Source organism: Salmo trutta, chromosome 35 (genome assembly GCF_901001165.1).
Source record: "Salmo trutta chromosome 35, fSalTru1.1, whole genome shotgun sequence".
NCBI classification, from domain to species: domain Eukaryota; kingdom Metazoa; phylum Chordata; class Actinopteri; order Salmoniformes; family Salmonidae; genus Salmo; species Salmo trutta.
The window spans coordinates 5,689,097-5,704,631 of record NC_042991.1 but is presented as its reverse complement, the minus strand read 5'-3'; the positions used below and the strand labels follow the sequence as shown (position 1 = coordinate 5,704,631).

The window sequence follows — 15,535 nt, the reverse complement described above, 5'->3', positions numbered from 1 at the left end:
GTTGTGCGGGTGCTTTGCTGCAAGAGAGACTGGTGCACTTCACAAAATAGATGGCATCATGAGGAACAAAATTATGTGGATATATTGAAGCAACATCTCAAGACATCAGTCAGGAAGTTAAAGCTTGGTCACAAATGGGTCTTCCAAATGGACAATGACCCCAAGCATACTTCCAAAGTTGTGGCAAAATGGCTTAAGGACAACAAAGTCAAGGTATTGGAGTGGCCATCACAAAGCCCTGACCTCAATCCCATAAAAACTTTGTGGGCAGAACTGAAAAAGCGTGTGTGTGAGCAAGGAGGCCTACAAACCTGACTCAGTTACACCAGCTCTGTCAGGAGGAATGGGACAACATTCACCCAACTTATTGTGGGAAGCTTGTGGAAGGCTACCCTAAACGTTTGACCCAAGTTAAACAATTTAAAGGCAATGCTACCAAATACTAATTGAGTGTATGTAAACTTCTGACCCACTGGGAATGTGATGAAAGAAATAAAAGCTGAAATAAAACATTCTCTCTACTATTATTCTGACATTTCACATTCTTAAAATAAAGTGGTGATCCTAACTGACCTAAAACAGGGCATTTTCACTAGGATTAAATGTCAGTAATTGTGAAAAACTGAGTTTAAATGTAGTTGGCTAAGGTGTATGTAAACTTCCGACTTCAACTGTATAACTTCCATTGACAACTATGTCAAAATACATGAAGTCGACAAATAAAAACATTTGAAAATATTATAAATTCAGGCTCTTTCAATTGCATTCATCTCTCTTGTCAGCCTGTCTGCCTCCCTTTCTATGTGTCTTGATTAGAGGTTGACCGATTATGATTTTTCAACGCTGATACGGATTATTGGTGGACCAAAAAAAGCTGATGCTGATTAATCGGACGATTTTTATATATATTTGTAATAATGACAATTACAACAATACTGAATGAACAATGAACCCTTTAATTTTAACTTAACATAATACATAACTAAAATCAATTTAGCCTCAAATAAATAATGAAACATGTTCAATTTGGTTTAAATAATGCAAAAGCACAGTGTTGGAGAAGTAAAATTGCAATATGTGCCATGTAAAAAAGCTAACGTTTAAGTTCTTTGCTCAGAACATGAGAACATATGAAAGCTGGTGGTTCAATTTTCCCAGTTATTCAATATTCCCAGTTAAGAAGTTTTAGGTTGTAGTTATTATAGGAATTATGACGCATCGACAATTTCTCTCTATACAATTTGTATTTCATATACAGTGAGGGAAAAAAGTATTTGATCCCCTGCTGATTTTGTACGTTTGCCCACTGACAAAGAAATGATCGGTCTATAATTTTAATGGTAGGTTTATTTGAACAGTGAGAGACAGAATAACAACAACAAAAAATCCAGAAAAACGCATGTCAAAAATGTTATAAATTGATTTGCATTTTAATGCAATCTGATACACGTCAAATCAGTTTTCTTGATCTTCTGATCTTGTGTGAAGATAATGTTCTATACACTGATCTTTACAGGAAACCTACTGATCGTAACAGTTTGTTGAGGGCTGATAGTTGTCGCCCGCTTCCCTTGAAAAATAGTTTGCCCTACAGCCAATTCTGTCGAATCAAAAGAATTTGTAAAAAACAAATCAGACTTTGACAGAAATATGGCTGAGACGCACAGAAAGTTCAAGGAGAGGGGGTACAAAAATGATCAGATTAATATTGCCATTGAGAAAATTCAAAACAAAACGAGACATGACCTTTTTCAAGGTCAGTCTCGCAAAAAGACGCATTCTTGCGTTCTAACTACCCTCTATTCAAAGCGCTCTGAACAAATTAAGGGAATCGTTCTCAAACATTGGCACATTCTAAAATCCGATGATAGTCTCGGTAATGTGTTTTCGGACCTTCCCTTGGTCGTATTCTCGCGGGGCAGAAATCTCAGAGACCAATTGGTACACTCTGATTTACCACCCCAAGATATTCCTGAACAATGTCTATTTGCGCCCCTACTGGATGGAAATTACAAGTGTAATGGCTGTGCTCAATGTAATGGCACTTATAAATGTAGATCCTTCAAACACCCACAAACAGGGAAATCGATCCCAATCATAGGTGTTATCACGTGCTCCACTAAGGCAGTTATTTATCTTATAACTTGTCCGTGTGGTAAAAATTATGTGGGTAAAACAAAGCGTGAATTAAAAGTACGTATCTCAGAGCATCGTAGCACCATTAGGTGCCAAAACTTGACTTACCCAGTTGCGGCCCACTTTATGGAAGCAAACCATTCGATTTCGTCTCTGCGTTATATTGGCATCGAACATGTCACCCTCCCTAGGAGAGGGGGTGACCTTGATAATTTATTGTTAAAACGAGAGGCTGCCTGGATCTTTTATTTTAAAGACCCTTGCTCCCTTCGGTCTCAACGTAGACTTTGATCTGAAGCCATTCTTGTGATTATTGTGACTTTGCCATTGTAATTGTTTGTAAGCTTGTGTAGTCTAAAATGTATCTATGATCGTATGCTATCCATTTGTTCTTTTGTATGTTCTTTGTATGCCATTTTTATATTTCAGAGTTAACCTCTCTAGGGTAGGGGGCAGTATTTGCACGGCCGGATAAAAAAACGTACCGATTTAATCTGGTTATTACTACTGCCCAGAAACTAGAATATGCATATAATTATTGGCTTTGGATAGAAAACACCCTAAAGTTTCTAAAACTGTTTGAATGGTGTCTGTGAGTATAACAGAACTCATATGGCAGGCAAAAACCTGAGAAGATTCCTTACAGGAAGTGGCCTGTCTGACCATTTCTTGGGCTTCTACACTCTCTTTATTGAAAACTGAGGATCTCTGCTGTAACGTGACACTTCCTACGGCTCCCATAGGCTCTCAGAAGGCGGCAAACTGGTGAATGATGTCTTTGCAGGGCCTGGCTGAAAAACAGTAGCGCATTTGGATAATGGTCGATCAGAGAACAATGAGACTGAGGCGCATGCACGAGGCGACACCATGTTTTTATTTTTTCGTCTTTGAACTAAAACAGGGTTTCCCGGTCGGAATATTATCGCTTTTTTACGAGAAAAATCGCATAAAAATGGATTTTAAACAGCGGTTGACATGCTTCGAAGTATGGAATATTTAGAATTTTTTTGTCACGAAACGCGTCGGGCGCGTCACCCTTCGTCACCCTTCGGATAGTGTCTTGAACGCACGAACAAAACAGAGGATATTTGAACATAACTATGGATTATTTTGAACCAAAGCAACATTTGTTATTGAAGTAGAAGTCCTGGGAGTGCATTCTGACGAAGAACAGCAAAGGTAATCAAATTTTTCTAATAGTAAATCGGAGTTTGGTGAGGGCCAAACTTGGTGGGTGTCTAAATAGCTAGCCAGTGATGGCTGGGCTATCTACTCAGAATATTGCAAAATGTGCTTTTGCCGAAAAGCTATTTTAAAATCGGACATAGCGATTGCATAAAGGAGTTCTGTATCTATAATTCTTAAAATAATTGTTGTTTTTTGTGAACGTTTATCGTGAGTAATTTAGTAAATTCACCAGAAGTTTGCGGTGGGTATGCTAGTTCTGAACGTCACATGCTAATGTAAAAAGCTGGTTTTTGATATAAATATGAACTTGATTGAACAAAACATGCATGTATTGTATAACATAATGTCCTAGGATTGTCATCAGATGAAGATCATCAAAGGTTAGTGCTGCATTTAGCTGTGGTTTGGGTTTATGTGACATTATATGCTAGCTTGAAAAATGGGTGTCTGATTATTTCTGGCTGGGTACTCTGCTGACATAATCTAATGTTTTGCTTTCGTTGTAAAGCCTTTTTGAAATTGGACAGTGTGGTTAGATTAACGAGAGTCTTGTCTTTAAAATGGTGTAAAATAGTCATATGTTTGAGAAATTGAAGTAATAACACTTCTAAGGTATTTGAATAACGCGCCACGGGATTCCACTGGCTGTTGAGTAGGTACCCTAGAGAGGTTAACCAATGATATTAGGCCACATTTGGCCATGATTACAGACACCTGTGTGTCTTCTGACACTATATAAACGAGTCATCTCACAGTGTTTGTGATGATACCCTGATGAAGACAGCTTGGCTGTCGAAACGCTGGATATTACATTTTTGCATCTGAGCTCCTAGAGTGTGCGGCTCTCCCTTATTTTCAAGTTTTCTACTCCGCTAGCCAGCACCTCGCCTTAATAGGTGTGCGTTTCTTTTTCTTCTAGATTGTTCTGTTAAGATGAATTACCATAATCTAAATCTGATTTCTTTCATTCTGAGAACCGTGGGTGGACGCCCTAATGGGTAACATAATGGTCCAGTACATTTCTCAAATGGCCGGTAAATTAAAATCTTCCTGGTCACGTTGTCCACCGCAACATTTTACTAACGGAAACCCTGATTCAACCACGCTCCCCAAATATGCTAATTTACTGGTCTCCAGCAAAAACACAACGAAGGCTGATCAATAGCGAAAACACAGCAAAGGCTGGTCCCCAGCAAAAACACAATGAAGGCTGGGCCCCGGCGAAAGCACAACAAAGGCTGGTCACCGGCAAAAACACAACGAAGGCTGGTCTTTGCTGAAACATTTATATCAGCATATAGGGCCTAGTCAGTAGGCATACAGTCCCAATGTCGTCCTCTTACCTGTCTTGATGCCGTGTGTAAACCCGGAGCAGCCTGTGGAGAAAGAGCACCCCCTGCTGTTGACCGGCTGCATGGCTCTGTAGGTGTAGCCGCTGACACGGCAGGCCTTGCTGTAGTAGGGCGAGCCCACTGAGCCACAGAAAGCAGGGTGGGCCAGTGTCGAGGCATGGGACACCGGAGGACCCAGCAGCTTGGACCCAGACACCCTGCCGGGACACATTGTCGAGGGGACAAAGTTCAGAGGTCGCGAGCTGAGGGTGGTCGACGGAGCTCCGGGGTGTGCGATGTGGACGTAGTAGCTGGAGAAGCAGGCGGGGTCGGCGGTGCAGAGGCAGGGGCTGAGGGTCAGGGCTGCGTGTGAGTGGGGGTGGGCCACGGAGGGAGATGTCACCAGGCACTCCCGCTTCATAGAGGTCATTGCAGAGTTTAAAGGTTGTTCTTCTGAGTCGGCATAGGCCTTCTGACCCAGGAACAATGCTAGGCGGTGGCAGTACTCCACAGAGCCCTCTGGGGGGCAGCAGTAGTACGGGCTCAGCTCTGTCTCAACCTGCTCCTCTTTGACGACAGGCTTCAGCGGGTAGGCTAGCATGCTGCGCGACTGGTAGCCTGGTTTGGTTAGCCGGTGGGTGCAACCTCCAGACTCCCACTCCACTTTGGGCTCAAAGTTGGACTTCTTGCAGGCTGAACAGCCTCCCTGTTCTGGAATCAACTTCCTTCCCTTCTGCTTAGGCTGGCGGCCACACTGTTTAAGATTCAGTCGCGGTTGCTTCTGCTTCACATCAACTGATGCGGTGGTCTTGCAGTCGGTCGTCGTAGTTGATGTTGGTTTCACTCGCTGTTTGCTAGTTGCGGAGGTGCTCGTTAACTTTAGCAGCGCGGCAGCGTTGAGTCCAGCTAGCCGTCGAGGAGCAGGGGTGTGTAACATTTGTAGAGTCATCATCGCAGTCTCTTTCTTCTCTCCTCTATCTGGTTTGGCCAGTTTCTTGGAGACTTTCTTGGCCTTTTTGGAGCGTCGGCACAGTTCAGGCTTGTGCAATATGGAAGCCTTGCTGCTGCTGGCTCTTGGAGCTTTAGGACCTCTGGCCACCCCGCCCCTAGCTGGATCTGTCCCCAGGGTTGACTCACCGTTGGAGGGCTCCTCCTGCTGTCTCCTGGCCTGTTTGCCAGCCGGCTGGGTTTCGTTGGGTCTCTCCAACAGCAGACTGTTCACCGCCTCAGCGTTGAGAGAAGCTAGCCGTCGCTTACGCGGCTCTGGAGACAGCGACTCCTGCACATCACTGGTGGTTTTGGATATCATTTGGGGAATCATCTTCTTCGCCAGAAGTTTCCCCTTGGCTTTGCCTTTTCCTTTGCCCAGTTTTTTGATCCGGGATTCAGGTTTAACCGGCGGTTGGGTGGGCGAATCATTCCCCCTCTCATTGATGTCCTCCTGCTCCCGGATGTCCTCCTCCAACCGGGTGAGTAAAACGTGACAGCTAAGTCCCTCTTCCTCTGAAGACCCTCCCCTTCCTCGTAAGGGATATGATTTCCTGCCCCGCCTCCTATTCCGTTCCGGTGTCTTCTCCCTCATCTCTTTAACCCCTCCCCTTCCTCGCTTGGTCTTACGCTTCTTCAAGGTCCTGCCGAATCGCAGCGTGTGCTCAGGCCAGGCCCCACCCATGGTCTCACCATGTGGCCTATGGGGGCAGTGTTCCCACCTCCCTGTGCTGCGGCTCTGGCTGAGGGAACCTTCGTTCCGGGCGTGGATCATCACATGCTGCACCACTGGGCCTGGGGAGGAGAGACAAATTGTTAATGTCACTCCTATAAACAGGATAATACTGCCTGGGTCGTATTCATTAGCCACCAAGAGGAAAAAAACGGACTGAAACGGGGACGGATTACCTGAAGTTGTCCAATAAGAAACACTTCTTTCTTTTCTTATTTCTCATAGTTTTTGTTTTACGACTGTGAACACAACCCTAGTACCTTTTCAATCCCTAGCCTATCGCCTAATCCCTTCCACATATATACGTACATACCCCTTCAGGTTTCACTAATACAATGTTTATATCTAGTCCCTTACCCTAACTCAGATGAAAACACTATAGAAGCTCCACTTATGGAGCAAAGAGTCTTGGAGGGCTAGATGGAACATCATTATACTGCTTACTCATACTCTCCTATCCATTTCTTACAGTTCCGTAAACATTGAAGTGGTAGGGGCCCCTAGGGAAAGAGCTCAGGGTCCGAAATAAAACCAGGCCAACAGGAGCCGCATACCACAGAACACCAGAATACTGCATACCATCTTATCCATATTCACAACAAACAAAAATGCCCGGAGAGAGAACTGTGTATTCAAACGTGCCTAAAATCCAGTCTACCATCTTATCCATTAGGGATACCTACCTTAATTGAAAGTCAAACATATGTCTTAATCAATAGTTTGGTAGAATCAGGATATTTTTTTTGTCACAGAAAAACACTCTAAAAGTGATGAATGTGCCTTATGAAGAATCCAAAACAGCCATTACAAGAGATATGATTCTCAACATCCAACAGTAGTCCTATTGATGGTTATTGGCGATGTCCTACATGTTTGGGATTTTGTACTGAAGCTGAAAAAAAACTAGGCTCATTATGTCCACATTATGAACAATAAAATGAAATACCCTATACACTCACATGTATAATTTTGTCAATAAATCATGGAAAATAGAGAGCTGCGCGACTAAATATTGCTGTTATCTATTTCATTTATCCGCAGGCCGCCAGTTGCCAATCCCCAGTGCTAAACAATAAAAATAAGGAACAAAAAAGGAATGCAGCAAAACTGAAGTGCATGCCAACGCACGCAAAACAAATGCAAAATAGTCAAAACAGGATTCCTTCCTTATGAGATCATGTGAGAGGTCAGGAATTCCATCTGCACAGGGACAATGTTCCGATACCTTCTTGCATTCTAAACAGACTATCTAATTTATCAGACATTCTCATCCGTCAGACATTCTATACTGAACAAAAAAATTAAACGCAACATGTTAAGTGTTGGTCAAATTTTTCATGAGCTGAAATAAAAGTTCCCAGAAATGTTCCATACGCACAAAAAGCTTCTTTCTCTCAAATTGTCTGCACAAATTTGTTTACATCCCTGTTAGTGAGCATTTCTCCTTTGCCAAGATAATCCATCCACCTGACAGGTGTGGCATATCAAGAAGCTGATTAAACAGCATGATCATTACACAGGTGCAAGTTGTGCTGTGGACAATAAAAGGCCAATCTAAAATGTGAAGTTTTGTCACACAACAAAATGTCACAGATGTCTAAAGTTTTGAGGGAGCGTGCAATTTGCATGCTGACGGCAGGAATCCTTAACAGAGCTGATAATTTTATGTTAATTTCGCGAGCATAAGCGTTGTTTTAGAGAATTTGGCAGTACATACAACCGGCCTCACAACCTTATGTGTGGAAAAACGTATCCTGATTACCTGGGACTGGCTCCTCTGAGGGTGGAACCCAAGTGGGTGGGCGTATGCCATCCCAGGCCCACTCATGGCTGCGCCCCTGCTCAGTCATGTGAAATCCATAGATTAGGGCCTAATGAATTTATTTTAATTGACCGATTTCTTTCTATGAACTGTAACTCAGTAAAATCTTTGAAATTGTCGTATGTTGTGTTTATTTTTTTGTTCAGTATATTTCAGAAAACATTCTACATACAGCAATCATTCTAAATCAGCAGAAACCAATTAGACAACATGACATAATGTTTGTATCAAATAACTGTAACATGAATGTAGAGCCCAATGCCACTGGCTTCATTCAGCAAACAAGTTACAAAACAATCATGTCCTGTGTAGCCTAGTCTACAGGCTATTAACACAGACACCTAATAAACGTATCTAGCTACTGTATCTTGCCTACCATGTCTCTGTGCAAGATACTCCACGTTTAGACAAATGCAAATAAACACTATTATTTCAATGACCAGGCATTAACTTATGTAATTACACCTTAACACTGCGTGAAATATGGGGGCAATGACAAAGGGACCAACAACTTGCGCCCAAAATACCCCCGTACAGGGTAAGGTGTTTTGAACTGATGCAGGGGGTATTTTGAACACTTTCTATGCCCGAATTAAAACTATAAAACACGAGGCGTCGACTTGTTTTTGGCGTTAAATGTTCTTCAGGTAGTCTACAGTCCATCTAAATCGATTCGAAGCCCTAAATGTAACACCTGAGCTTCGCCCTGGTAACCCATTTAACTTGGATCAAACATACCAAACGTCCGACAGCCTACTTGAGGACATCGGGGCCGACATACAGTAGACAAGGCTGCGCCTCGCTCGCTTGAAGTCTGTGAGTAGCCTGGCCATCCGAAGTAACTGCTTTATCTATGGGGCTATGGGCGACCCGAACACACATCGCGGCCAAAATAAGACTGCCACAAACACATATTCCATGCCATTTACGAAAAATAATATCGAAGTAATTCGATTTTCTAACACTATTTAGTATGAAACCCGTGGATATGGCATGCTAGCAAGCTACAGCTATCGATTCTGCAAGGCAGAAGCGAAAATAGGTTCTGCACTCCTTTTTGGACGGGCTCCGGAACGCAACTTCAACACTCGGCACTCCAAAGCCGTTACGGGAGAAATATTTAGAGATATTAACTTACACACTCCGTCATACCGTGCCTGGAGATGCGTCGAAATAGTTATGGACTGGTGTGATGGCTGAACTGATCTCCGTACTGGGGGAGAGCAGGGGAGTAGAGAGAAAGCGAGAGAGAGAGAGAGAGAGGACGGTGGCTGCCTGAGCGATGTGCTTTGCTCTTCCTGGTTCGGCTTCACCGATTTGCAGAAAACTTAATCTTAACCATTTTCTATGCAGACAAGCCTAGCTGACATCCAGTCTTCCAATGGCGAAAACGCCAGGCTGTTTATTTCAAGAATAAAACCGAAATATTTGTAGAATGTGCGTCCCCTTGCGAAGTGGCTCGAATTACTTGGTTCAAGTCGATGCACGGGCTATGGAGCGATGTTGCCCCCCTCAACGCCAGCCTCACCCTGTCATTATGTCGTGACCAGACCCAACCCAGACCACATCCAGTAAACCCACAATCCATGTTTTCACACATCGCCTGGTGTGTACAGATATCACAACAACATTGTAATGTACACCCAAGAATGTAAAGCATGCGGGGAAACAACACCGGTTCATTCCCATTCCCTGTGGTTGAATAAAATGATCATTATTTTCAGATCACAGTCCATAATGTTATTAGCCTAATATAATTTTTTGCGTGCCCAAAAAGTTTTAATTGGATATGGAAAGAATTCTATTTTCAGTCAATCTATTACAAAAAAAATCCAACACTTTATAGGCTAGGGTCCAAATGATTGGCCCTATTGGCCAGGCATATTGGCTGCTTCATGTGCATTACCGCTAATAGGCCTGTTTTATTTATTGCTTTATTACATGATCTATTGCTTTATTACATGATCTATTGCTTTATCACATGATCTATTGCTTTATTATGCCTAAAAGCACACACGAGCCAGTCCTGTTGCAGAGGAATTAGCATAAACCAGCACAACAATAACATGCAGGCCTCCACACCACGTGTGATAACGGGCAAATTATGACAACAAATTATAAAGATCCAAACACTGAGCACACTCGGGGTTTTGGTTTTGTGCCGGTGTCAGGTGATTACATCAATGCTTACGCGGCGATTCTCAATAGTCCCGAGTGGCTTCATTCCTCTCCTTGTCTCCTTTCCTTCAACTGCACAGATATGAACTGGACAGCTTAAATCAAATCCTCAGGGTATCCACCATTGCTTTTCCTTGCTTTGTGCTTTCAGATCTGCGCAGATGAAGGAGGTGAGGAAGCTCCTTTAGACTATCGAAATTAAGGAGAGAAGACAAGGAGGGGAAGCTGTTGTAGACTATTCAAGTGGACCCTATACTGTTTTACCACCCCCACGCCTTGCATGAAGGTGAACATTTGTGATTTCATGGCCAAGACATCTGACCATCCGTCGCTATTTCTGATGTTGCCTATGTTTCCAGAATATCCCCATTGAACACAAGGTAAAAAAAAAATTTAAAAAAATATCTAGATGAATATATGTCCCTACAAGTTGAACATTTCGGTCATACATTTGGTTGAGGAAAAGGACGTGGGCTGCAAACTGAACAGGACGTGAACAGGACGTTAAGGGACAATATCAGACGACTTGAAGCCTTCAACTAAGACAACTGACATTTCCCCTGGTTTGCCATCTTCACTCCTTGAATAATGTAAAATCAAATATATTGGCTGTGTACACAGTCTATCAGATGTTATAGGGGGTGCAGCGAAATTCTTAGGATATATGTTACTATAGCGCCTAACAATAGTCCCCTGTGGCTCAGTTGGTAGAGCATGGCGTTTGGGACGCCAGGGTTGTGGGTTCGATTCCCACGGGGGACCAGTACGGAAAAAAATAATTATGAAATGTATTCACTACTGTAAGTCGCTGTGGATAAGAGCGTCTGCTAAATGACTAAAATGTAAAATGTAATACAGTAAAATGTCAAACAAGTACATAAATATTCAAAACATTAAATAGAAATCAAGAACTGTCGGGACGAATCCAAATAAACGTTCTGAGCAAATAATTGAAGAAATAACACTTTTTTTTTTACTGCAAGTCAGCGCCATCTCAGACAATCCATTTAAGACGTTTGTAACCTCTATAGGCCTACCCAAGTTAAACTTTTCACTGTACGACACAGCAACCACACAGTGGAGAGGATGAACATGCAAGTGTTTCGTAATAACACGTTAAAAAGCAGTGTGCACAGCTAATCATGACTGACAGTTTTCAATACTTAACTTACGACATCATTATGCAGGCCTCTATGACTGAGGGTACACGCAGTAGTCAACTCCTAAACAGTGCAGTGTACTTCAGATAGGCTAAATGCATGACCGTTTTTCTTAGGGATGTAGGCCTATTCACCGCATCAGTCCCAGATTCAAATGTAGCATGCATCGGTCACCGGTCCACATTTTTGTTGTTGTTGTTGCTCATATTACATTCTTTCTACCTTCTGAAAATAACTCATTTTGCGACAACTGATGCGTCCTTCAGTGTCGTCAATACAATTACATGCAGTTCAAGTCACTGATCTACAACTCGTTTTGCACGCCGAACAACCCAGTGCAATATCAGTAGCGTGGTCAAACTATTCACTGTGCCCAGTTTCGAGCGAGGTAGGCGGCGTGTTCCTGGACCTTTCAGCATTCAAACGCTAAAATGGCTTCCATGATATTAAGCTTTATTAGGTGATTGACAACCAATGTAAATTGCTAGGATATTGTTATCTAAGCCCTGTTAAAAATGTATTTTACCGGAATAAAAGTGAGTTCTCCTGTAGCTTATCTAGCTATACCTGCTGAATGGGGCTTACAGTAGAATTTATTTGGATTGTTCAAGTTCACCATCAGCAATACCTTTCGTAGTTTTGCTTTAAACAATCAGTGTATATGGTCATTTTTTGATATATTGGGTAATGTTGATAATTTGACAAGGAGGACAGCAATCACTTTTGCGAGGCACACTGCGTGGCAGAAGCCAGAGAAATGATCACTCTGTAAAAACTTCCAAATGATCAAAACCATTCGATTTTGAGATGGGGGTGAAACGCAAAAGCTGTGCTATATTTTCATTGGCTGTCATAGCTAATTTATAAATGATAAATAAATACATTAACTCTTAACCCTTTACACATGTGGGAACTGGCCTATATGGATAGGGCTAAATTGAAATGTTCCTTACAGAAGAAATATGAAAAGCATATGCATGGTAGCAATTGAAAGGGAACAGTTTGGAGATTCTGGAAAAATGATCAGAGCAAAAGGTGGGGACACAACAGTTCACCTGACACAAGACTGAATCCACATTTACACAGTTGATTTTATGTGCATTTTACATTTACTCTACTTTTCGCCGCATTTGTTGATAACGAAATCTGAAAATACTCAACACATTAAGTAACATGGATAAGAATATTCCTGGAAAATGTGGGGTAGGTGCAACATAAGACAAAAAAGTGACAAGGCTTTGAGTGAGAGGACTAACTGGTGTCTCCACGTGGACACACACCTCTCCAAAGGGTGCACAGTTCCAAAGTCATTTCAATGCATTTTTATGACTCAAAGAAGTCTTTTAAAAAAAATACTACTTTTATAGTTGATCTCTCCTAGCGGTGCTGTTGAGGAACTAGAGCAAGCACACTTGTAGTTTTGGTTGGAACACAGCCCTGCATCCCCGCAATCACACAATTACTGCTGTTTACGCAATCCAAAAACGGTCCATTGTAAACCACAATCTGGGTCAGGAGGGCATCATTTGAAAGCTGGTTCTATTGCCAACATGACTAGCTAAGTTATACAATACGATATTAAAGCGTCAGGCTTTAACAATGCAATTCAGAGAAACAGATCATAGTTTGGGTGCGCATAGAAAGGAGTCATACGTGCATTCAGGTGCGTGTATGCTGCTGCAAATTTTATTCACAATAGAAAAACATAGGCTCATTCAGTTCAGAACAACCCAGGGTATGAAGCCATGTCATCTTGTAACTGTACATTAAACATAGTGATCATAAACGTTGGCACTGTACATGACATGAGTTTTATACTATGGAAATGTGAAGTGCACATTTGACTCACAGGTGTTTGGCTTGCTTGTACGACTTCAATGTGGTATTTATTACAATCCTCAATGTCTCATCTTTCAAAATACAGTCCTCTTAGTTTACAGCATTTCCCTCACTCAAAAATATATATTTTTACTAAAGTTGCCCAATTAGTGGGAGGGATGGGGACACATTTCTTGTCGTGCGAGGTGCTCAAGTTCAGAGCGGCTGTCAGTCATAATCCATACAGCGCTGTGAAGCAGAGAACCTGAGCTCTGAAGTCATGTATAGCATGTTATTGTACATCCACTGCGTTCCAATTTAGGCATTTATCAGTGTCCAAATCTGCCATTTTCAAACCGTTTACGAGTGTAAAGTGTTAAAAATAAAGATGCAAGTTGGAACCAAATAAGGTACTTGAGAGCGATACCATAGAAAAACTACTTTAGGGTCTCTGAAGAACCATAAATGGGATGGTTCTTTGAAGAACAATAAAAAAAAATCTAAAAGCTGAAATGTTTCGGCCCTCCAGCACCGGAATTGAATAGCCTTGCTATAGGGTTTTATTTGAATATTTCCCAGGGTTACTACCATATTTCGCAGGGTGCCTTTCCAGTAAATTTTAGAGTTAACATGACTGTGTCACGTCCTGACCATAGAGAGCTCGTATTTTTCTATGGTAGAGTAGGTCAGGGCGTGACTGGGGGGTTTTGTCTAGTTTATTTATTTCTGTTTGGTACTAGTTTCTTTTTTCTATGTTGGGGTTTTTGTCTAGTTTAAAATGTTCTATGGTGTTTTCTAGGTTATTTTTTCTATGTTGGGGTTTTTGTCTAGTTTACATTTTCTATGTTGTGTTCTAGGTTCTTTTTTCTAGGTTGGGTTTTTTGTATGATTCCCAATTAGAGGCAGCTGGTCATCGTTGTCTTTAATTGGGGATCATATTTAAGTAGTTGTTTTTCCCACTAGTGTTTGTTTGAGATTATTTTGAGTTAGTGTATGTTGCACCTCTTCGTCACGGTTTGTTGTTTTTGTTTATAGTTTATTTGTATGTCTTGCATAGTTTTACATAATAATAAACATGTGGAACGATACGCACGCTGCGCCTTGGTCTCCTTCATACGACAGCCGTGACAGACTGTTTGGTAGTGACAGAGAAATGGTTGTTAGATTCAATAATTTTCAGTCCTGTGGCCTTCACCAAGTGAGATAAAAAAATGAAGACAATATAATACATATTTCATAAGGCCTTCTTATGAGGGCCTAGTTTTACCCTAATACAGTGGCCTGAAACTTATTACAGGCCACATCAGGCCTGCAAGTCATATCATGCTGGCTTGTAAAGTGACATGTAATTCCTATTGGAGTGGGGATATCCAACATTTGAAAATGTTTATCCAGCCTCAACCTGCATTCAGAATGATTGCCAGGGTTGGGAAGTCTAAGATATGAGACTACTTTAAAACATCTGAACTGGAACAAGCGTTTCAGTAACGGGTGCAATAAATCCAATTTACAGATTGGAATACTTCAGAAAAATGTGTTATTTATATTTGATTAGCATAAGATTAATTAATCAATGCAAAAACATAGATTTTGAAACAAATCATTCTAAAAGTCGACCTGCAACTGAGCATCCTGGGAAATAAGATGATGGGCGTGATTGTGGTTCTACTCTGGATATTATCACCAACACTGGGATTATTTAACACCACTGAGTGTTAATTTAAGTCTTGAATCAACACTAGAAATGCTACACCAAAAAAATCTATACTAGTTAACACTGGCTAATATGCTGTGTGCTATGAAAGGGAAACATCTGCAGGCTTCCATACAATTAAATAACCTTTTAGAATTCTGAAGAACCGTAGATACCATGTCAAGAACCTCACAAAAGTTTTTTATCGTGCAAGAGTTCTCCAAGGAACCTTTTTCAGGGCAGGTTTAGTACCATAGTACTCATGCAATCACGATACTTGATACCAAGGCAACAAAAAAGAAGGCATATTAGCCAAAGTCACAGAATGGCACTTCATCCAGACAGATCAACTCAGATACTGCTCTGTTCAATCATTGGGCATCTTTTGAGTTCAATATCATTACATTTGCATTTTTTGATATACCATTTTTTTTCCAGAGACAGCCAGGTATGCATGAATGAATCAATTTCACTTTTCTTTTTTTTTTA

The 15,535-nt window shown here is 41.6% G+C and overlaps 1 protein-coding gene and 1 non-coding gene across 6 annotated transcripts in view; one reads left to right on the top strand and one right to left on the bottom strand.

Moving 5' to 3' along the window:
- Positions 1-15,535, bottom strand: part of LOC115174492 (bromo adjacent homology domain-containing 1 protein) — a 71,880-nt gene that overhangs the window by 23,744 nt on the left and 32,601 nt on the right. For 2 of the 5 annotated variants that reach the window (XM_029733072.1, XM_029733076.1), the window contains exons 1-2: positions 9,336-9,461; positions 4,668-6,437 (exon numbers count right to left, since the gene is read on the bottom strand). In XM_029733072.1, the coding sequence (XP_029588932.1) occupies positions 4,668-6,417 (1,750 nt within the window). In that variant the 5' untranslated portion in view covers positions 6,418-6,437; positions 9,336-9,461. Of the gene's footprint in view, positions 1-4,667; positions 6,438-9,335; positions 9,462-11,547; positions 11,649-15,535 lie in introns of those variants that run through there. The other 3 variants (XM_029733075.1, XM_029733074.1, XM_029733073.1) reach the window with 3 other exon arrangements.
- trnap-ugg (transfer RNA proline (anticodon UGG)) lies at positions 11,065-11,136 on the top strand. The gene has a single exon. It is a non-coding gene; the product is annotated as a tRNA-Pro (tRNA).